Source organism: Eleutherodactylus coqui, chromosome 3 (assembly GCF_035609145.1).
Source record: "Eleutherodactylus coqui strain aEleCoq1 chromosome 3, aEleCoq1.hap1, whole genome shotgun sequence".
In the NCBI taxonomy this organism is placed as follows: domain Eukaryota; kingdom Metazoa; phylum Chordata; class Amphibia; order Anura; family Eleutherodactylidae; genus Eleutherodactylus; species Eleutherodactylus coqui.
The window spans coordinates 83,942,771-83,967,718 of record NC_089839.1 but is presented as its reverse complement, the minus strand read 5'-3'; the positions used below and the strand labels follow the sequence as shown (position 1 = coordinate 83,967,718).

General features: G+C 43.2%; 1 protein-coding gene across 1 annotated transcript in view; it reads right to left on the bottom strand.

Moving 5' to 3' along the window:
• The window catches only part of LOC136620818 (myelin and lymphocyte protein-like), a 30,249-nt gene extending 23,829 nt beyond the window's left edge, over window positions 1–6,420 (bottom strand). The window contains exon 1 of the mRNA XM_066595816.1: window positions 6,236–6,420. Coding sequence (XP_066451913.1) covers window positions 6,236–6,340 — 105 coding nt within the window. The 5' untranslated portion in view covers window positions 6,341–6,420. The remainder of the gene's footprint in view (window positions 1–6,235) is intronic.
• Window positions 6,421–24,948: the final 18,528 nt, after the last annotated feature.

Below are 24,948 nucleotides of genomic sequence, written 5' to 3'. Positions count from 1 at the left end.
AGATTGTAGTGTATATTGGCTGGTGGCTGATATACGCTTGTGTGAAAGAGGCCTTAAAGTAATACAATTTTGGCTGCCTTCAGCTGCCATACGAAAGACCTACGCAGTGCTTAGTACCAACCAAAAGTGGTCTAAAGAAGGGTAACTGGTAAATCGATGACAGAGTAATGTGCATCCAGGGCTCATGTGCTTGTGCAACAAAGGCTAGCCTGCCTCATCCGATCACACAGAGGTACTACTCTAGAAAAAAACTGCTGAGAAAGTTTATGCTGGCTTTGATAGAACGTTGTCAGAGCATACAGTACATTGCAGCTGTGCTAGGGGCAGAGCGTCCATACTAATGCTTATTCATCACAGAAAACGTGTACAAAAGTCACAAGAGAATCAGTTAGAAAGTGGCCTGGTCTGATGAATCAGGTTTTCATTTACATCATGTGTCCATCCACCTGACCTGGGGAGGAGATAGCATCAGGATAGACTATGGGAACAAAAAAGCAAGCTGGAAGACGCAGTGTGATGTTATGCTGGAATAGCATTGATGTGGATGTAAGTCTCTGTTTAGATCTCATTTTTTTTTACTCCATCCAGGGTCTGATCAGGTGTCCATTTAAAAGTCCTGGAACTGGAACCATTGGACGGGACCTGGATGGAACCCATCTTGGCCATGATAAACAAAAAGAAAAAAAAGTTGAAACGAAAGCCGAAGGGTCTCCGTTTTGTCATTTCTCCATTAATTTCCTGCATCTTGTGTCCCATATAGTAGTTTGATAAACCGTACCTTTCTTTCTAGCACAAAATGCCCTAGTGGTCTCTTTTTGAGCAGTTTCCTTTTGTAACCAAGATAGGTTCCTTCCAGGTCTCAGCCAGCTGTGCCATTTTTGGGGGATTTCAAAAACGGACACCCCAGTGGGACCCCTGGACTCAGCAAATAAGGCTCAATTCAGATCATTTTACTTTGAAACAAACTACCTAAACATTGTTACAGACCAAGTACACTCTTTCATGACCAGGGTATTCTCTGTTAGAGGCCTTTTTAAGCAAAAATTATTCAGGAATTGCTTGAGGAACATGACAAGTTCAAGTTGTCTACTTTACTTCCAAATTATCTGATTGTACACCGTTCTAGAGAATCAAGTCTGATCTCTGGAGTTCTCACAATTTACAGGTCTTATAGAATCTGCTGCTAACACTTTGCAACAACTGAAGACGTTCTGTGCCCTTCGGTGCCAGAGTCCATGCTTCAATGGGTCGGAGCTGTTTTGGCAAAAGGTGGACCTACACAATATTAGTCGGGTGGTTTGAAAGAGGTTGTCCACTTCTTAACTACTGTTGAACTATCCTATTTAAGGAGATTGGGTACTTTATAACTGCAGTTGAGAAACCCTACTCTAAGCTAGGCTAATCAGATTTGGAAAAAAAGGTCACAGCAATGGAGATTTGTAGAGTCTTGGGATCAGAGAACCCTTCACATTGCTTCTCCTAGGTGACCAATTCAGCATTGTTCAAGGACATTAAGCTTAAAGAGATCTAACATATTTAACCAGTTACTAAAAGCTTGACAGCTTGATCAACAATTAATATGGAGAAAGAACTAGTACTAGTTAGTTAATCTCATGGTTAAAGCAATCTGGTAATGAGAGCAATGCTCAGGAGTTTGTACTAGCAAGATGCCGAGCATACCTGAGGCCAGTCCCAATAACCAAGTCCTGCCAAACTCAACACCCTCTATACAAAAGTAGCACTATGTTAAACTGAAATGACTGTAATTATAAAGTGCTGTGTCACTGCATGAAGACAATAGTTGTTTGACAGCTTATAGCATATAGAAATTGAAGAGAATTTACTTGTGCCCCAGAGGCATTTGCCTAAAGGAAAATCTGCCACTAATTATCATTGTTACTAGAACCTAGAAAAACGTTGACATTTTTGTACGCAGTATCTCTATGTGCAGTCGATATCTTGTAAGCCTAGATCTTTGCACTCCAGACTTCCATTTGTCTTCAATTTTTTGGGATAAGAACTATTTGTCCTTACAAAAACCCCATCATCAAGCATTTTAGAACTCATGGAATTAAAGGGATGCTCCAAGATTATAACGATCCTCAGGATAGATCATCAATAGTTAATTGACAGGGTCCCCTACTCGGTATCCCCACTGATCAGCTGATCATTTGGTCCTCTCAGCGCAGTGATGTGCCCATTGTCTTTAGTGCTGGAAGTGTAAAAGCCAGCTTTACTCCCATCGAAATCAATAGGACCAGTGCCTGCTATTACATGTTCGGCGGTCAGGACCAAACATCTAGCTCTGAACGCAATGAAGAGCTAGAAGTGTTATAGAAGGCATTGCCCCGATTGATTTCAATGGAAATGAAGCCAACCATTATACTCCGGCGATGACAGCTGATCAGTGGGGATCCTAAATGGCGGACCCCTACCAATCAAGTGTTAATAACCAATACTGAGGTTATCAATAGTTGAAGTCCCAGAATACCCCTTTTATTTCTCCGTCATCCAGTCAGCTTGATAGTTATTCCTCTGCTTTACCTATATCAAGTATTCTGAACATCAAGTCTCTCTTCTACCTCTTTACCCAATATGTTAATAGAGAGTCATGCAGGATGTAGTGTCACTGACAAAATGATAATTTTCCAGACAAACCTGATAAACCACAGATTTTTCAGAATGTTCACATAGTACAGCCTATGAGATTACCATTTATTAGTGATTTATAAACAGGGTGAAAGTCAAATAATGATAAGTGTAGTTCAGTAGATATCAGCAATGCTGGTTCCACATTACATTATGCAAGTCCAGTCCTGGATTCCTCAACGCTCTTCTTTCCAGTTTAAAAGACTGACAGGGATGGAAACTATGCAAGATGTAAATATACCTCCACAGTGCCACCTATTGGAGGGTGACTTTACCGTAGACCGCTTCTACATAGCCGACAAAAATCAAGCGAGATTTGTGTGTTGCAAGCCTCACAAATATGAACTTCATTCTTTTGAATGGAGTCATATACCTGAACGATTTTTTTTCTGCACCACCCATTGTTTTCAGTGGGACAGAAAACCACATTGCAAGGTGTGCAATACAAGGTTTCCTATTGCAAACAATGGGAATCTCTTGCCGATCCTCCGCCACGGCTGAACGCTACCCTACTGAAGTGATGAGAGACGTTTTTGATTTCAATGGGGCTTTGCAGATCAGCGCTCAAATGCGGCATTTCAACCACCGAGTCTTTTAAGCACTATCTGCTCCATTTTTGTGTGTTTTAGCACTTTTTAACGCAACTCATCACCCATCACAATGAAGGGGTGCGTTAAACACCACGGAAAATTGCAGTAAAACGTCAAGGTTTTGGACGCTGCATTTTAAGAAGGCATATATGAGAGCAGCCCAAGTCAATGTTCAGCCTTTCAACATTGCTAAGGCTGCAAGTCAATCCACAGTCTTCTTCAGAAGGATAAAAAAAAAAAAAACACTTTACCACCCCTGGAATCACATTAAAGGTCTTTCACCCAGCCAACCATCACCCTGCAAATACCCTGTTTACAGATGGGCCTCTTTTCCTTCTGCATAAGACTCTGGTTTGACTTATATCCGTAGTCATCCCTCCAAAGCCTGCTGAAAGGTCAAACACAGACCGAGATGGAAACCAAAGAGGCCTCCATCTCACATATTATTCCATATGGTACCATCCTGGCTTTTGTCTTCATGCAGTTTTCCGCATGGAAAACGGAAGCCAGGATGAAACTAGTGCAGGATTCATGTAATGTAATGTGCGACCAGTCAGAGAGGACTTTATATATACCCCATATATTTACTTTTTTCAACTCACACTGCAAGGCAACTTTGGACACCTTTTTATGATATAATCAGTTTATCGTTGTGGAACCGGTTTTTGAGAGCCACAGGGTCGAATGGGGTGGGGAGGAACTGGGTCCTCAGGAATGGCTTTCTGGATTGGGTAACATCAGAATTACATGTGTGGGACTTCCTTAAACCCATAAGTAGTAATGAAGGAATATGCAAAGTAGGAGTTGTCTAAATCAGATTCCTGGAAGAAGTGAAACAATTACCTTTTTCCTTACACCCATAACATTTTAGGAGTTCACGCCTCTCATTAGATCACATTGACAGAAGTGTAAAACATTGTACATAACAACTATAAAGAGCAACAAATAAATCACTCTTTGCTGAACTGTAAGTTCTTTTAACATGGCGGGAAAGGTTCATTGTGTGCACGTGTGGAGACACCGGAGGAGATTTATTAATACAGTCTTGATTAAGGGCGCCCACCCACTGGCGATTTTTTTCCCTGTGAAATTCGCAGCATTTTTTTCTCTGCAGGGGTCTATGGGACTTGTAATGTTAAAATCGCGATCGCGCAAAATCGCAATTAACCGCGAAATCGCGATTTTGCGCGATCGCGATTTTAACATTACAAGTCCCATAGACCCCTGCAGGGAAAAAAAAAAAAAAAATCGCCAGTGGGTGGGCGCCCTTAGACAGCATAAAATGGACAGTAATGGCACCCCATTTGAAAGATGGGCACATGCTGAGCCATAAATTTGTAATTTGTATTACAGATGTATAAATACACCTATAGTACTCTCTTGTTAAACTGGTTTAGGCTGGCTTTGCACACAGCCTTTTTTTTTTTGCAAAAAAAGGTTTTTCATGTGGTTTTTATAAGAGTTTTTTGAGGGGAGGTTAACTGACCAAATGTTACTTTAACCCTTTAAAGACAGCCTATTTTGGCTGTGAAGATGTGATTTTTTTTTTTTTTTTTTTAAGCCATAACGTTTTTTTGGAGGGCAGGCAGAGAAAACATCAATTCTGTGGACTGGTATGATTGCAATACCAAAATTATACTTTTTTTTTAGGTTTTTCCACAATGAAAAGCCCTTTTAGGAAATTATTTTATTTAAATATAGTTGCATTCAAAGTCCCACAGCTTTATCATTTTCCCGTGGATGGAGCTCTGCAAGGCTTGCTTTTGCATGACGAGCTGCAGTTCTTTTTTGTGCCATTTTAGTGTACGTAGGTTTTTTATCAGCTTTATTGCTGTTTTTCCCCCCTTCAGGAGCAAAATGAATAAAAAAATATATTTCTAAACAGTTTTTACTATGCAGGATACATAGTGTGTTCAATTGATTGTTCAGGTCATTACAGATACGATACTAAATATGCACAAACAGGAGAAAGTGCACATAAAAGGCTTGAACCATAAAAGCTATGATCACTGTGATAATGCATTGCAGTACTTCTGTACTGCAATACATTATCACACACAATAGTGATCACAAGTATGGCATCTTGTTGCCATGGCAACCAATCAGCCCACCACGATTATAACACAGAGAGAGATAAAGATCTCACAGAGGCAGTACGCTCCTTCTGTGAACCCTTTACATGCAATGATATACAATGATTGCAGCATGTAAGTGGTTAAGAGTGGGGATCAGTGTTCCCATCAATATCCGCTATTGCTGGCTATCACTTGCAGCCGGCCCCCGCTGCAGAATAGCGGAGGTTCAATTCTGAGTTAACTACCATACTGACAGCATTTAAAAACTTATATCCTGTAGCATTACAGGGGTTAAAGTCACACAATACATTTTAAGGTTTGTGGGGTTTTGTGGCTTTTTGGGGCAATGGCCATTTTTCAAAACACAGCATACTCTGGCATTCTTGATGGCGATCTTTCTACTATAACCCTTTGAAAACTCACAGGAAAGGAATATATAAAATAACATTAACTAACGGCATTAGTCATTGACAGTTTAATATGCATTTTAAAACCGAAAATAATATTGTATGAAGCCCAGCGGCTAGGATCAGTTTTTGGGGAGATTTTTTTTGTTTGGGGGTGGGTGGGGGGTTGTTGAGCCGAAACTAGAAGCGGATTTAAAAAAAAAAAAAAAAAAAAAAAGGGAGTGAAAATATAAAGTAAGGATTACGACTTTTCCCTCCGGCTAGATCTACTTCTGGCTTTGGCTCAAAACAGCCGCTGTGTTTCTAGACTTCAGTAATGACACTATGCTGATCAGACACGCGTGCCATGAATGACACAACGAGAACACTGGCATGGGTATTAGCAAAAGAGAGATAGAGGAGACACTTAGAGAGTACAAAGGAATGGAGTCAGAGAAAAGTTTCTTACACCTGAAAGTTTCCACCTTAAACCCGCATGATAAAGAAATAGCATCTTGTCATCATTAATACTTACAAATTCTAAAATCATAAGGCACTCTGGAAAGGTCGTAAATGTTCTCAGTCCTGTTGGTAGCGGAGAGGTGTCACTGTACACGGGAGCTGTGTTTCCAGATGCCATTGTGTAAAGTCTGGGGAGAGGGTTGTGGAATACTGCAGTAGTGGCAGCCTGTGTAATACTGAGGCTGATACCAGGTAAAAGCTACTTATTCACTCACTACTCCACCTTGGAGGGATGGTAAACCCACACTACCACACCCTTAGCAATTTAATGCTTGCCTGTCAAAGGTGTTGTTGGTGTAGTTTCAGATGACATCAAAACGATCGTCTTAGGGCTCCCTCAGATGGACGTATTTGCATGTACATGTTTTGCGTGCGCAATACGCAGAAAATAGAACTAATTGATGTCTCCTCTTTTGCACGTGCTCAAAAAAATAGGATTTGCTTCATTTTGTGAGCATTCTAAGCTCCTCATAGAAGTCTATTGGGGGTAACCAAGTGTGCACGCTATGCGAACATAAACGCACAATACGATGCGCAATTTTGTGAAAAAAAAAAGAACACAGCTGGACCTCATAAATAGCCATTTTATTTAGGATTGGGGTGTGTTGCTTGCGCATATGAAGAGTCACTGTGTGCGCAAAAGGTACAGTACAATGCACAGACACACGCATAAATCAACGCTGTTGCACTGAAGCGTGCGCACTTGCATATTCTCATGCAAAGGAGTCCTTAGTTGTAAAAAAAAACTATGCATCTATCTTCCCAATGAGAACTTTTTACAAGACCACCTCTTTGAAAAAATTTCTCTTACACTCTTAGGGCGCCCACCCACTGGCGATTTTTTTTTTTTTGCGTTTTTTCTCAAGAGCAATTAGAATTGAATGTACTCCTGTCCACTGGCGGGTTTTTTTGCGTTGCGTTGCGTTTTTTAACATAGGAACTGTCAGTTGCATATGTGTCCTTATTTTCTCCTAATGCACCCATGAAAGTCAATGGAAATTAATGGAAAAGCCGCGAAAAACGCGGCAAAAAATGCCGCGGAAAACGCAAACGCCAGTGGGTGGGCGCCCTTAGGCTGCATTCCCACGAACGTATATCGGCTCGGTTTTCACGCCGAGCCGATATACGTCGTCCTCATGTGCAAAGGGGGGAGGATGGAAGAGCCAGGAGCAGGAACTGAGCTCCCGCCCCCTCTCTGCCTCCTCTCCACCCCTCTGCACTATTTGGAATGAAAAAAGCCTTGGCGTACATAGCGCAAGATGTTGCACTAAGGCATGCGCAATTGTGCAAGCATCCGTGTGAAGCTAAACCTATCGTTCAACCTGAGCAAAAGTGAACAATCATCATTCGCTCTAAACATAGGCCAACGAAAATCGTTCGCATTTCATTCATTGTTCGTTTTCTGCAGGTATAAAATTCATCGTTGGCTTGTTCACTTATCGTTCGGTTTAAACAGCGATAGTTCAGTCACTTATACAGTGAAAGGGTGCGTTCACACGAGCGCATAAACGGCGCGTTTTTGCGCCCAATCGTATAAACGTGACCATCTGAGGCGTTGGTTTCCAATGTATTCGTTCGCACGGGCGATTTTACGGCACGTAAAAACGGCAACCCGAAAAAAAGACGGAACATACGCGACCGAAATACGCGCCAACGCATATTTGATGGCCGAAAAGATAGTTTGCAAAGTAGGAACAAACGATAATACGCTTTCTAGCTCTGGTAATGATCGCCGAAAAACGTTCTTTCCAGCGATTAAACGCTGCGCACGTGCGAACGTAAATACGCCTACGCTCGTGTGACCGCGCCCAAAGACTGAGTGATATTAATGAGAATCGGCTCATCTGAAAGGACCCTAAGGCTATCTAGTATACCAGAACACCATCCTGGTCCCCTCCATAATTGTCATACATGTTTGTCCTATGTAGATGCACTGTGCAAAGCTGTCATGTCTAATTTTCTGTATGTGTGTTGCACAGCTGCAGCATTTGAAGGGTTAACTACATTAAACTCACCACAAGAGAGAGTCGTAGTGAGTAATTACCCTTGCAAATGACAAGAAGTTTAAACAGTTATATAACAGTGCAGAAGTCTACTGAACCACTGCAGATAATGTTGAGATTTATTGATTCCTATGCGTCCGTCTGAAGTATAGATCACCGTATAGTGGTACACCCATAAAGGACACCCACGTGTGCTGAAGTCTATGAGAGTGGGGTGATCATTATTGCCATTCTGTTGCCATTGACTTTCATGTCAAGTAATTGCTGAATATGTACTAAGTTTTCCTGCACTGTAAACTCTGCATACTGAAGTCTACTGTACTTCTTGAAAAGTCACTAGTGATGTTTTGCCGGGCTTCCCCCGTTCCGGAGGACCCGAGGCAGGGGCCTAACTAAAGGCTCAGGGGCCCTGATGCAAAAGGTGAGCTGCCCCCCCCCCCCCCCCTTTCTATCTGTATCTGTACCCATACCTAAACTTGCACAAGAACTCCATTCTTATCTGTGGCGTAAAATTTGATTGTTCTCAATAAGAGAAACCACGTAATCTTGTAGATATGATGCCTTTTAATGGCTAACAAAAAATACATGACGTCATAGCGAGCTTTCAAACCTCTCAGGGTCCTTCCTCAGGCTGATAATAGAAAAAATCCATTCTTTTTTCCTTTTTTTCTGTGTAGTCGCACATAAACGAGGTTTCCCTTCACAGTGATGCTGAGGGAAAAACTTGCTGCATGTCCTATTTTTCACGGAATGCATCGCCCATTGTTTCAAATGGGAAACACTTCTGATCCTCTATTGCGCATGAAACACGTGCGAGAGAATCAGAATTCCACAGAAGCGATGCACAGTGTTTTTGTCTTAAAAACGCCTCGCATCTGCGCGTATCGCGCATGTTTACACACGTGATATCGGGCTGAGTTTCTCGGCCCAATATCACGCTTAGCCGTGTGAATGTAGCCTTACGCTCCATGTGTAATGGCTCTTCATTGTCTCTCTGTGTATGAATGTGTACCCACACATAGACACACCCAGTGCCTCGCAAAGCTTCTCCACTCCCTAAAGAAATCAACAGATTTGTCTGGATTAGAAATCACGCAGAGATTCTTATTCTCCCCTGCAGGGGAACCCCGGCATCTGCGCTGCTGGGGAATTATTCTCCCTTTGCCAGCCGCCTCGCATAGTCCCCCATAGGAGTCTTTGGAGGCTTCTGCGATTTCCTGCCAAAAGACAGGTCAAGACCTATTTTTTGACGCAGCAGGGTGTTTCATTCGTTATCCTTTTTGTTGAAATTTTTTGGCGCAGCTACAAATCGTTTATCTAAAGGTTTCCATAGGAAACCATTTTTCTATTGGACATAATTTTTTAAAGCTTAAGGTGACCAGACGTCCCAATTTAGGCAGGAAGTCCTGCTTTGGGACCCTGTGTCCTGCATTCCGCCAGGACCCCAGCGGGATAGCCATTTGTCCGATTTCGGGACGTCTGGTCACCAAGATGGTGTTTACCAGCCGGGGAGTGCTGACAGCGGGAAGCTTTCGGAGGAGGTGAGGGGGAGCGCCACATAGTATGAAATCAGCTGTGGGTACGCGGCTGATGTCCAGTCAAAATCCCACCAATAGTACAGATTTTAACTGGGTTTTGGATGCAGAAATGCTGCAGAATTTGCTCCCTGTCTTTTTTGAACCAGCCCTGTACTTTTTATAAAGCCAGAGGTAAAGCCTGGGAAAATCTGGTCATCTTACAAGCATCTAACTTAGCTGGAGAAAATCATCAGTGTGAATGAGGCCTAAGGGTCCTTTTAGACAAGCTGATTCTTGTTTGAATGAGCTAAAGACGTCATTGTTCGCTCGTTCGCAATCAAGCAGCCTGTTTATACCGGCAGATAGATCGTTGGCTTGATCAAACAAGAATTGTTCAGTCTCTTACATTTGCTGTATAAGTGACTGAGAACAACTGACCAAGCAGTATTTAACCCGAATAACAAGTGAACGAACCAACGATGATTTTTAGAAAAATGCAGAAAATGAACAACGAGTTAAGGGTGAAGTCACACGAACGTATATGGGCTCGGTTTTCACGCTGAGCCGATATACGTTGTCCTCGTGTGCAGGGGGGGAGGATGGAAGAGCCAGGAGCAGGAACTGAGCTCCCGCCCCCTTTCTGCCTCCTCTCCGCCCCTCTGCACTATTTGCAATGAGAGGAGGCAGGGTGGGCGGGGCTAAGGTCCCCTAATTAGCCCCGCCCCCGTCCCACCTCTCCCCATTGCAAATAGTGCAGAGGGGCGGAGAGGAGGCAGAGAGGGGGCGGGAGCTCAGTTCCTGCTCCTGGGCTCCTCCATCCTCCCCCCTGCACACGAGGAGGATGTATATTGGCTCGGCATGAAAACCGAGCCGATATACGTTCGTGTGAATGCACCCTGAGGAAGAGAAAATATACCCTAGACCACCAGGGAATCAAATATTAACTTTTTCACTAACATAAACCACCAGAGCTATTGCAATTCAACTTTCCACTACTGTATTTTGTGTTGTCAAAACTTTGGTGCATCTTATAACCCTATAAAATTCAGTATATACTAGCCCTTTTCATAATAGTCCTGGTACTGATTGCATTTTTTAGTGGTGTGGCATGGCCTAAATACCCTAAAAGGTGCAGTTTAGGCTCATGCCTCCAAATCGCAACTTTCGGACATCCAAAGCAAAATAAATAGGTACTTTTGGTGCAAACAGAAAGAATTTTAGGGCATTTAGCTAAGTAAATCTTCCCCATTGAGATCTTCACTGTGACTCATTCTGCTGCTAATTCTCTTTATAGAGACTTTGTGGAGTGTTTCTTTCATTGTTTTATGCACCTGCTAGTAATGGGTGTGGCAGAAATGACTGAAACCAATTCTTAAATGGCATATCCTCGTACAATAATGTTGCAGAGATGACACTGACGATTAGTAATCTATTACTGTCTATAAATAAAGCATTAGTTCTGTCCATGCACCTAGATTGCCCCATCAGCATGCAAACCTTCCCTGCAGGAGCCTCACTGCGCTGATGAAAGCGATTGTCTTTTATGGTATCATTCACTAATGTACTAATATAATATTAGATCTAAAATGTGGGGCTGGGAAACAAAAATGTGGAAGTAAATTAAGGTAAAGGTAAAGTCCCCTGGTGCAAGCACCGAGTCGTGACGTTTTCTTGGCAGACTGTTTTTGCAGTAAATACGCTTATGTGACACCAGCCTAAGGCTGCATTCACACGAACGTATATCGGCTCGGTTTTCACTCCGAGCCGATATACGTCGTCCTTATGTGCAGGAGGGGGGAGGATGGAAGAGCCAGGAGCAGGAACTGAGCTCCCGCCCCCTCTCTGCCTCCACTCCACCCCTCTGCACTATTTGCAATGAAAGGAGGCGGGATGGGGGTGGGGCTAAGTTTTCCAAATTAGCCCCTCCCCTGTCCCACCTCTCCCCATTGCAAATAGTGCAGAGGGGCGGAGAGGAGGCAGAGAGGGGGGCGGGAGCTCAGTTCCTGCTCCCGGCTCTTCCATCCTCCCCCCCTGCAGATGAGGACAATGTATATCAGCTCGGCGTGAAAACCAAGCCGTTATACGTTCGTGTGAATGCAGCCTCAGGGACATTTGACACATAAGACCGGTGTTACACAGGCATAAGCGCATTTCCACGCACATTTGCGCCACATATTTGTGCGGTGAGCATTGCGTATTTGCTTATGCATGTGCACATTTAACCACACTTTTGTGCCTGCAAATTGTGCTTATTTGTGCGCCAAAAAAACCATACCACTAAGCAAACATTCATTGACATGGACAATTAGCGCTGGTCATGCTCCTTGACATGACCTTGGATGAACATTTAGATGATCCAGCACCATCTGGCACAAGTGCGAATCATAGGGTTAGCTGAGCTAGGGAAGACTGTTCACTGCGCAGGACAAAATAGGACAGAAGGAATCAGTTGGACTCCGAATCATTACCATTGACTTATATGAAACAACGTAGTGAAGCTCACTCGGCTATTTCCATTGGTGTTGACGACCGCCGGCCACCTCGTTCAGCCAGGCCGCGAGCAGTGGAGGTCAGAGCTAGAGATAGGTGCAGGTCCTAGAGGTGGTACCTGCATCTTTCATACTTTCATGGCATATCCCATGGATATGCCATGAAAGTCTCAGATGCTAATATGCCTTTAATATGATGGCCATCCACTTATAAAAATACCTTTTCAGTTATGGTATTCCTGGTTGGCAGCTTTGGCCTTTTTATGGAACATAAAGCAAACATTTTTCTTCACATTCCTATTACATGAGTTTCTGTGGGTGGAAATTAAACTGCTCTTGACCTTTTATTTATAGGCGTATTTCTTTATTTCCATGTTTTCCTGCTCAGCCAGCATATCTTGAAATTGTACAACTTTGCAAAGCCACCTAAATTGAGGTGTAGTCTAAAGTTGTTGCATGGTCCTCGCCTGTTTCTCTACAGGTTGCATTCCTCAGAATAATCACTGTTTGGCAGGATGACACTTCAGTGATAAGGCACAGTGGGGTAGTCCGGTGGCAACCTTGGGTCAAAATGGGGAGGAGGCCGAGGCTGAGGCAGAGTCAAATATTCAAGTCACAGGTCGATACCAAGAGATGGACAGATTCTTGTAAGTCCAAGAAGTGGAGCAAGGATCAGAGTGTAGATACAAATTACAGGGACAAACACAGACAGGTGGAAGAATCAATATATGCAGCATATAGAAAATGGCAAATGATAGTCAAGAGTCAGGAGGCACTTGACTGCTTAAATAGGCCACTGGTATCAATTGTTCATTGCTTATACCAGGGGTCCCCAACTCCAGTCCTCAGGGACCACTAACAGGTCATGTTTTCAGGATCTCCTATGATAAGAACACCTGTGGCAATGTCTGAGGCACTAACAATAATTACATCACCTGAGCAATACTGAGGAAATCCTGAAAACATGACCTGTTGGCGGTCCCTGAGGACTGGAGTTGGGGAACACTGGCTTATACTACCAGCACTTACTTCTATCCAGACATCTTACTTAAATGTTGCTCCAGTCAGTTGATCAAATGAAGTTCTATGGATTGAAAATATTTACACGTATATTATAAGAGAAGGGGACTCGCTATGCACACTGGCTCTTTGCAGCTCCCTCTCACTAGCCAAAACCCCCTTCTTTGTGCCCCATAAAAAAGAAGACTCATAGTCACTATATGCTTTAGATCTTGTGGCAAGAGCCATGTTTTATTTACAAATATTACACAGGGGAACTGGATTCCAATTGTGACACTGCAAAATACACCTGAAAAAATGGTGGGGCCCTGGCCTGCCATTTGTCCCTTAAGGCTAGTCAGGGCATGCTTGCTGCCCGACTAACCTAATGTCAGCCATGTGCCTTCTTTCCTTCTTTGTTACCTGAGTACCAACATGAAGCCTGCCCCAACTCCAGCGTGACTCCACCAACCAGCCATAGCTCTGCCATCTACAGCAGTACCAATAGGCACTTGTGAGTCCATCTGGTAAAGTTTACCCTGGGGGAAGCACCATTTTGACCTCCAGCTCTGCCGTCGACAGCAGAACCACTAGGCCTCATGCATCCCCAGTGCAGTGCCACAATTCCGCCAGCTCACTCTCATTCAACTGTAGTCCATTGTAGTCCTGAAAGAATAAAGGAGGTAGGAGTTATTGGAGCTGGGTGGACAGGTGGCTGAAGCTCTGTGCAGGTGCTGAATAACCTCCCCCTGCTGGGTTACCTTTCTTATTCCCCCAGGCCAGCTCAGCCCCCTTTTGTCACCTTTACGTTTTCCTAACTCTCACTACTCAAAACCCCCTTCTTGGTGCCCCATAAAAAAGAAGACTCATAGACACTACATATTTTGGCTCTTGTGTTGGGATCCATGCTTTGCTTTTGAATAATAACCAGGGAAGCCCGACTCTGATCGTGGCACTGCCAAATAACACTAGGAAAATGGCCTTCCATCTGGCCCTTAAAGCTAGTCGAGCCATGCCTGGCACCCAATTACCCTATTCACTGTTGACCATGTGCTTTCTTCCGCCCTCAAGCACCAGCATGAGGTCCCCCCGAACTCCTGTCTGACCCCTCCTCACCAGCCATAGACCCCTCTGACCCTCCCCCCCCAAACTCCTGTCTGACCCCTCCTTACCATCCTGTCTACAGCAGAACCGCTAGGGCCCTGTGAGCCCGTCTGCTACGTTTTACCCTTGAGGTAGCACCCTCCTGGTCCCTTGCTCTGCCGATGACAGCAGTACTGCTAGGCCTCATGAGTCCTTTGTTGCCTCTTCCCCAGTGCAGTGCTGCAATTCCACCACTGATGAAGTAGCGCTCCCCAGATTTGCCTTGCTTTTCTGCCACTAGCCTCTAACTCCAAGTGGACAACCACCAAGCCAGTAAACTATCTTGAAGCACATTGTTAAACATGTCTAAGCAAATTTCGGATAAGTGAACGCCATTACGTGTATAGAGTCAATGGCAGTTGAAATGTATTGGGTCATGGTTTACTACCGGTACCAACCTAAACTAAACGGGTATAGATACATTAGATGTCATTCCTACTTTTTCTTCACCGCTCAAGCAATTCACTGAGGTTTGATAGTCACATGGCATAACATGAATAATGATTTTATTTATTAAGTGCAAATTAATATGTTTTTTAATCATAAAATACATCATGGAGGCAGAGGGATCTAGAGAACCTAAAGTATTTTCACAGACAAAAAATCCCTTTACTAAAACATAACTTTTACCCATCAATTGGTAAAAATATCAGAATCAAGACAAACAAACATAAAATAAATGGAGATCTCAACTTCTCGGATGTACTCATACAGAGGGATCAATTACCTCAATATGATCAAACCAGTCTCACTAACCCTATGTCTTGGCTATAGTGGCTCTAAAAGCTCAATCAATGGCTCGCTTGGCTTCAATAGGTCAAAACAAGCTATACCAATTAGAATATTATAATAGTGTAGTCGCTCTAATGCCTTAATCATTAAAGCCCTCCAAAGGTTCCCAAACTGTGCTCTGCGGAGCCTTTGTAGAGCCAAATTACAGTAAGGGGCTCCGGCTGAGCCATGGGAGCAAACCTATAGCACGCGTGCTGGCGTGCTCAAACAGAGCCCCCTCTGCTGGTACGCGTGTCCACAGCTGCTCACCATGGTAGTGATTACCGGCTGGGGTGCCGCAGCTCCCTGGCCGGTAATAATGCGGCGGCGCTGATCCCCATGCACACACTGACGTCAATGTGCACCCAGGATCCTCCTCCCTTGAGTCCTCTCCTCCTTCGTTTCGCAGGAGAGGAAAAAGGAGAAAACATTCCGGGCTCATGCACTGACGTCAGTGTGCAAAGGGGATCAGTGCCGAGAAGAGGAGGAGCGTTGCTGACTGCAAGGAGGAGGTAGGTATATGGGTTGGGGGACTATTATTACTAGGGCTAGTGTCAGGTTAATATTACTGGGGCTACCTACTCTGGGGTTAATATTACTAGGGCTACCTATTGTGGGGTTAATATTACTGGGGCTAACTATTGTGGGTTTAATATTACTGGGGCTAACTATTGTGGGATTAATATTACTGGGGCTAACTATTGTGGGGTTAATATTACTGGGGCTAGCTATTGTGGGGTTAATATTACTGGGGCTACCTATTGTTGAGGTTAATGTTGCTGGAGCTACCATGGAATTAATATTACTGAGGGGGCTAATCAGAGGTGTAACTTGAAGCTTCTGGGCCCCAATGCAAAACCTGTAACAGGGTCTCCAACTATAATGCTTTATTCATAGTACTGGGATCCCTATATGGAGAGGATATGCTTTATGGGTCCCCTGAGGCTCCTGGCCCTGGGTGCAACCGCATCCCCTGCACCCTCTATAGTTATGCCCCTGGGGTTAATATTATTACTGGAGCCACTGTGGGGTTATTATTACCACTGGAGCTATTGTGGGGTTAATATTACTGAGAGGGTTAATATTAATGGGGCTATTGTGGGGTTAATATTACTGAGGGGTTAATATTATTACTAGGGCTACTGTGGGGTTAATATTAGTACTGGGGTTACTGTGGGGTTAATATTACAGAGGGGTTAATATTCTTACCACTGGGGCTGCTGTGGGGTAATATTACTAAGGGGGTTAATATTACTGGGGCTACTGTGGTGTTAATATTACTGAGGTGGTTAATATTATTACTGGGGCTACTGTGAGGTTAATATTACTACTGGGGCTACTGTGGGGTTAATATTACTGAGGGGGGTTAATATTATTACCGGCACTACTGTGGGTTTAATATTACTGAGGGGGTTAATATTACTGGGGCTACTGTGGGGGTTATTATTATTACTGGGGCTACTGTGGGGGTTATTATTATTACTGGGGCTACTGTGGGGGTTATTATTATTACTGGGGCTACTGTGGGCTTAATATTATTACTGGAGCCACTGCGTGGTCGCTATTACTACTGGGGCCAATATAGGGAAAGCTATTACTACTGGAGCTACTGTTGGGGTCACCATTACTACTGACGCCACTGTGGGAGTCACTATTACTACTGGGGCCACAATAGGAGTCGCTATAACTACTGGTGCTTATTTAGGGGGCGCTATTACTGCTGGGGCCACCAGTATAGGGGGTCACTATTACTACACAGGGAGGATTTCCTGTAAAATTTACAGTAGCTGTAGTAGCAAAGTGTATGAGATTTTAAAAATCTCATCCACACACTGTGGAAAAAATCTGCACAAAGCCCGTGCGGATATTGACATGTGGTGCGGGATTTAATTCCACAGCATGTTCATTTTAAATATAATGTATATCAATAGCCCATCCAGCGCTCCAGTGTTCCTCCCGTTTTTTTTTTGTTTGTTTTTTTAAACAGTCCTGTCCTTTTTATAATAATGGAGGTAAAAATCATATGTTGTGATAAGCCACACCCCTAACCCCTCCCTTATCTACATCCTCAGTCCCACTTTGGGGCCCTGCAGCGTCCCGTAGGGTGACCCCAGACACAAGGCACACATTGAGGAGCTGGGAGGGTAGAGTGGTCACTTGTCATAGTGGCACTTACCAGGTTCCCTCCCGGAGGGACGCACATAGCGTCAGACAGAGCAGTGCTGGGCCTCTTCTGGACACCCCTAGTCCTAACAACTGCCCATTCACAGACGCACAACCGCTGCAGTAGCAGCGCCCTTTTACCAAGTGCCAGTAATGATACGCTGTGGTGCCATGGCAAACTACATGTAGAGCATAGCCAGTAATTGCCTCAAGACTCCATAATAAGCTGCAGGGTGATATCCTCCTGTCAGGACACAATTGCATACTGGAGCCCCAGTGTCAAAGTAACTTATTGGAACTATGTGGATCCAAACCTCTCGGATACAAAACTGGACCATAAAAAATCAATCCCACACCTATTATCTCAAATCCATCCCTAGCAGATGGTAAACTCCTACATCAACGAACTATTCCCAATCTAAACTATGTGCTAATGATACGGACCCCTGCAAGTATATATCCAGAGCCAGAAAGCATATACTCATATATCCATAACCAAAGACCATCTGGTTTGCAAAAACAAAATTCTTTATTGATAAATCAAAAAAATGAAAAAATAAAATAAAAAATAAACATGCGCATACTGTATCCGAACATATACATGCAGCATATGATTTATCCTAACAAGGTTGGCTTGCGCTAAAATAACGGTGTCCAAAGATGTTGATGCGCCCAGCCCAAGGATCCACTCACGCTCCACCAGAGGGATCTGTAAAGAATAAAAACAATATATTAGGATATGGCGTCACTAGACAACAAACCACTGACTAACCACACATCAACAGTACAACGTATGTGATATCACACATATAATAGGGGGTTATACTCAAGATTTATCCCCTCGGATAAATAGTATCTAGTTCATGGATCCATCTCGCTTCCAAGAGCTGTCTCTCACGATCCCCACCTCTGATATTTTTAGGAACTGAATTAATGATCCTGTAATGCAATTGGCTAACTATGTTTCCAGCCTCTGTAAGGTGTCTAGGTACTGGCAAATCAATTTTGCCAGTCCTAATTGTACTTTTTCGCTTCATTTGTGGTTTCACCAATATAATATAAACCACACGGACATGTGACCAAGTACACAACAAATGATGATTGACACGTATAGTATCTATTGATCCTATATTGTTGAGGATGGGTAAAGATGTCACCCCTGAGTAAATTATTACAATTGACGCAGTTAAGGCAAGGAAAATTTCCATTCTTCAAGGGGGACAACATCCGTAGGTCCTGCCCTATCTTTTCTCATGCATAGTATTCATGCACAAGAATCCCAATAGTGGATATAAAACCATTAAATGAATGGTTTTGAATTATCCCGTTATGCGCCAGTGATTTTCACAACCACATAATGGGGCTAAAACTTGAAGTCTATGACATGGAGTAAGGCTAAAACATAGATGTCTATAGCAGGGTCAAAAAAGCCAGGGCAAAGGTGTGACCTGGCGTACAACACAAGGAAAAGAAGACAGACAGCCCTTTTTAGGCTTTAATGGAGTATCGCGTGTGAACTGACATTGCAAGCGCAAAAATTACACCACTATGTGCAGATAAGCGCGTAACAGCTTGATTATTGTCATCTCCAAACCTTCCTCACTGCCAAATATGCTCCGTTGCGTACACGTTCGTCTGTCGAAGCCCTCAATCTGTAGGAAAGCCTTAATCAGAGTTCGTTTACACCATGCGATTATCGTTTGAACGAGCTAACGATGTCAGAGGTCGCTCAGGCAGCCGGTTTATGCCGGCAGATACATCATTGGCTCGTGACAGAGGGACTGACCGAGCGCTGCTGAAACTGAGTGATGAACGAGCCACAATGATTGTTATGCCTGCAGAAAATGAACGATGAACACAAAGTGAACAATTATCGTTAGTCGTTCTGCCATGTGCTGCTTTTACGCTGAAGATTATCGTTCACTTTTGCTCATTGACCGATTTTTTGGAGCGATAATCGTTCTGTGTAGAAGGAGCCCTTACATATATGCTACAGAAGCATTAACATACAATACAGATTTCAGATGAGATTAGTTATAAATATCCAAGAATGTTATCAAATATAAATATGTGTCCCAAATTCCTTGTAAGGGCGCCCACCCACTGGCGATTTTTTCCCTGCGAAATTCGCAGCATTTTTTTCTCTGCAGGGGTCTATGGGACTTGTAATGTTAAAATCGCGATCGCGCAAAATCGCAATTTACCGCGAAATCGCGATTTTGCGCGATCGCGATTTTAACATTACAAGTCCCATAGACCCCTGCAGAGAAAAAAATGCTGCGAATTTCGCAGGGAAAAAAATCGCCAGTGGGTGGGCGCCCTTAAAGCTGTGTTTTATGAGGATGCACTGCTATAAATGAATATGCTTAAATAGCTTTTATAACACTGCGGAAGGGGTGATAGATAAAGAAAACATTCTTCTAAGGTATGTGTCTTGCATGACAGCTTTGATGGCTAGTACAGGGCGTACCCCACCCCTTGGAGTATTCAGAATGCTTCTTTACATGGATGCCATAAACTTTTGAACACTTTACTTAGACAAAGTACAATTGCTGCAGAGTTCTTGACATCAGTTTGGACCTTAACCCCTTAATGACGCGGCCATTTTTCTTTTTCCATTTTCGTTTTTTCCTCCCCCCTTTAAAAAAATCATGACTCCTTTATTTATCCATCCACGTCACTGTATGAGGGCTTGTTTTTTGCGGGATGAGTTGTATTTTTCAATGGTGCTATTTAAAGTACCATATAATGTACTGAAAAACTTTTAAAAAATTCTAAGTGGAGTAAAATGGAAAAAAAAACGACATTTTGCCATCTTTTAGTACGTCTTGCTTCTACGGCGCAAAAATGGCAACAAAAACGACATGATAACTTTATTCTATGGGTCGGTACGATTACTACGATGCCAAACTTGTTTAGGTTTTTTTTTACTATACTCCTCTTTTTTTTTTTAAAGACATAAAATTTTTTTCAATTATTTTCTGTCGTCATTTTGTGCGCGCGATAACTTTTTTATTTTTCTGTCGACGTAGTTGAGCAAGGTCTCATTTTTTGCGGGATGTCCTGTAGTTTCTGATAGTACCATTTTGGAATACATATGACTTTTTGATCGCTTTTTATTGCGTTTTTTCTTGGAGACAGGGTAACTAAAAAAGTGCATTTCTGGCGTTCTTCATTTTTTGTTTCGGACGACGTTCACCGTACGGGAAAAATTATGTGCTACTTTGATAGATCGGACTTTTACGGACGCGGCGATATCAAATACATATTTTTAATTTATTATTTAGATTTTTTAATAATAGATATGGCAAAAGGGGGGTGATTTAAACTTTTACAACTTTTTTTTTTTTTCAATTAAAAAAAAACTTTATTGATTCTTTTTTTTACTTTACTTTGAAGTCCCCCTGGGGAACTTTAAGATGCGATGCTTTGATCGCTCCTGCAGTATGACGTAATGCTATAGCATTACGTCATACTGCTTTTTGACAGGCAGCCTATGAAGCCACCCCACGGGGACGGCTTGATAGGCAGTCTGCTAAGGCAGCCCTGGGGCCTTTCATTAGGCCCCTGGCTGCCATGATACGTGCATGGCTCCCCCGATCTCACCGCGGGGGGGCCGCGCGGGACCCCCGAACATCGTTCGGGGGATTTAAATGCCGCTGTCAGAATTGACAGCGGCGTTTAAATGGTTAATAGCCGCGATCGGCCGCGCGGCCGCTCGCGGCTATTGCCCGCGGGTGTCAGCTGTTATAAACAGCTGATGCCCGCACTGTATGAAGAGAGGTTGCCACGCAACCTCTCTTCATACATACCCCGACGCTCCATGACGTACCAGGTACGTCATTGGTCGTTAAGGGGTTAAAGTGGTGTGTGTATACAGACCACCATTGTCTAGATTTAGGGGCAATTTCTATGGATCAGTAAGAGCCCTAGTGAAAGGCCATGTATTCTCTCCACCGAATGGCCAGTTATTCTCGAAGGAATAATTTAATGAGATAGGAATTTCCTTTATTGACCAAATAGCTTTAAAGGGGTTCTGACATGAATAATGTTTTTATGCTTTAGCAGCCATTGTTCCCTGGTCTGCCTAATGGACACAGGGAACCCACGGTTTAATGGCTGCTAAAACAAAAAAACATAATACTTACCTTGTCTCCTGTTGTTGTTGACATCGGGGGGGGGTCATCTCCCAGCAGGTGCTGCTCTTCCTCTTCTTCCTCCACGAGCCGCGCCGCTCCGGGATCGTGCGCACGCGTAGTGGAGAGGTGCCCTCTGACAGGAGTCAGGACGGGCCGTGTCTCCACTGCGCACGCGCAGAATCTCGGAGTTCAGCCGGGACGGACGGCCGCCCACAGCAAGCACTGCTTGTGACGTGCTTGCTGTGGGCGGCCCGTCCGTTCACCTCGGAAGTGGCTGACGGACGGAGCAGAGCAGGAAGCAGTCATTTTGACCGCTCCTGCTCTGCTTCTACAAGCCACAGAAAAAGATGCCGGCTGGAGGGGACATGCCTGGTGATCGGTCCTAGCCAGGCAAGGTAAGTAAATTTTTTTTTCCTTTTTAATGTCAGAACCTCTTTAAGCTAACTTCACACTGGCAGGCGCGATGTGGGGCCATTTGGAATTCCCCAGCAATGTGAGCCATTTTCATAACATAACAGCCTTGCATCACTTCAGGGATGCAGGAATCCTCCGGTGCGGCCGTCACATCCACGGCAGAGGATCCTGGAGTTTCTCCAATTGCTTTCAATGGGGCCGTCGCTATTGCCACAGTCCACATTGAGAGCACGCAGAAAGATAGAACATGCTGCGAAAACTACATCCAAAAGAATGGGGTTCATATTTGTGCGAGACTTGTGCACCTCACAACGCACAAATCTCACATTAGTTTGTTAAATAGCTAAAAAATGTTATCATGACAGGTATGGATTTTATTTTATTATTATTTTTAGTTTAGAATTATTGGACTTTTAGTGTGTGAAAAATTGTAAAGATATTACATTCCAAGTTTTGGAGAGATCATTAGTCAAGCCCTGATTTTTTTTTTTTTGTGGCTTTGTGATGCCCTTTTTGGCTGCATGACTTAGGTTGCGTTCACACTTGCAATCGCGATATCGCTGCTTTTATTAACATAAATTTCAATAGGACTTACTAATGTTAAAAACACATCACGAAAAAATCCCAAAGCACAAACTTGTGATTTTTGTGCGATGCGTTCTTAACATTTAACATTAAAAAAGGCAACGATATCACAATCGCAATTGTGAAGGCATCCTTATGAAGATAAGACGCATAGTGTGTTGCATGGCCACTCAAGTCATGGCAGATAAGAATATACCCTATAATACAAACAAATGCATTTTGGATACATTTGATTTCAAATTTTTAAGGGACCTTTCACACGGGACAGACTGTTTCACAACAGTTAGCAGTGCAGATTTTGGTGTGGTATTCAGGGATAGCGTATTCCGTTAAATATTTTGCCCCGTGTGAAAGGTCTCTGAGCCCCTCTTAACTCACCACAAAATAATAAAGTATATTAAATATTGGTATCCATAAACTGTAGCTCTGAAGACAGAGAACATTGCTTTTGCAAGTTACTCATCATCTGATTTTTTTTGGCAATAATTAATGGAGTAAGGATGGTTTCACATCCGCGATGAAACCTGTGGTCAGAGGTTCTGTCACAGATCCAGCACAAAATACCAGACCAAAAAGCGCTGCATGCCGGGCAGCTGAGCAAAAAGCGAGTGTACCCCATTATAGTCAATATGGTCCATTTGGCGTTGTTCAGTTCAATCCTAAAACAGAGCTGTTCGGCCACAGGGACTCCCCTTTCCTGCTCCTCGAACATGGCAAGAAAGCGGAACAACTGATGTAGGTGTGAAAACACCCTAAATGTCTTTGAATACACGGCATACACATACAGCCTAGGGCAGCATGAAGAGTAGCCCAGAATATAGCTACGTTGAGGCATGTAATTGTAAATACTTTAGCGGCTGCCCAGGCATTCAACAAAATATCCGCCATGCTAGCATGGGTTTCTCACAGGCTGCAACCATGTTGTTGAATTCTTGGATAGCTTGTGTAAGATCTGTGTTATCAAATTAGTGAACTTGCTCAGACGAGTTCATTAAAATCGAGGAAATGCAAATTATATGAAAATGATGTTCAATGCAATATAGTTACATGAAACTATTACTTCATAGAACATTATGGAAGTGTTTAATCACACAATGTAGTCATTGCTTAACATACAAGCTCTTTGTATTATGTGTCAACAGCTTTTATATTAGAGACTGCACAACATAGTTATGTAACAGACAGGAACCTTTCCATTATTGTATATTTATCGGCCTTCAGCATCAAAGATTGCAATTTAATCAACTTTCTTTGCAAATATGAAGATATATAGATAGATAGATAGATAGATAGATAGATATGTAGATAGATAGGTAGATAGGTAGGTAGATAGGTAGATAGACACGGTAGTGCACAGAATGGCCTACAGTGGTCTGTAAACAGGCCTTCTGTGTACTAGAAATGAGAGCGAACACCTGTGGATTTGGCAAGAGGAGAGATAAAATAATCTGTTCCTGCTACACTGAGGGAGAAGTGGCTGCAATGGCAGCTACAGGAACTGTAAGCCTGAGGCCTGGTGCGGACCAGACTGTGTCTCTCACGAGTCTGACAGGGGAGAATGCCCCTAAACACCTTGGGTGGGGTAAGTGACAAGGACACTGCAGGTTGTAAACCCAGTTCACATGTCTGACAGGGGAAGATGCCCCCAAGGTATCCTAACAGGGGATAGTGACAAGGATACTGTGGGTTGTAAACCCAGAAGTTGTATCATGTTCCCGGTGTATATGCAGTGTGTGATGCTGTAAAGCTCTGGAAAATGAGCATAATCAGTTGAACAGTGAGCAAAAGGTACTTCTACAAATAAGAAAAACACGATAGAGGCACAGCTTCAAAAGCTACAAGAAAAAAAATCACTCAAAGTAACCGAGTCCAGGCAGAGCTGTCTGAGAAGATTAACAGACTGCAGGTGGAATTGGAAGCTCAGATTGAAGATTCTCAGAAATTGTTGCAAGAAGAAATTAGTCAGAAGCTTGCCCTTAGTGCACACTTAAAACAAATGGAAGATGAGAGAAATGCATTCCTCAAGCAGCTAGAGGGAGACACAAAAACAAAGAAAAACCTTTTAAAGCAGATTTCAATACTTCAGAATATAGCTGCAGATATGATAAAGAAAATAGAGAAGAATACTGTATGCTGGGTCTCTGTTAAAGAGCAAAAGAGAGAAATCCTAGAAGGATCAGAAACTACAAATCAATGGTATGAAGAAAAGGCAGCTGCTTATGATTAACTAGAGAAGTTTAAACGAGCCTTCAGCACAAAATAGAAGTCGTTACTGTAAAGCTTGGTCACCAACGTCAGATTGCGTCCAAAATATAGAAAAAAAAGAAGACGTATGAAGAGGGGCTTACTGAAGAGAAAATCAGGTCTGCGAAATATGCCATTGAGCGTGAGTGTGCTGAAAGGAAGATTCAGAGACTGGGGAGGTCTAGGATCCAGTTACAGACAGCAAATAGAAGAAAAGAAGATCTTGTGGAAGGATCTTAAAAATGAGTTACAAGCAGCA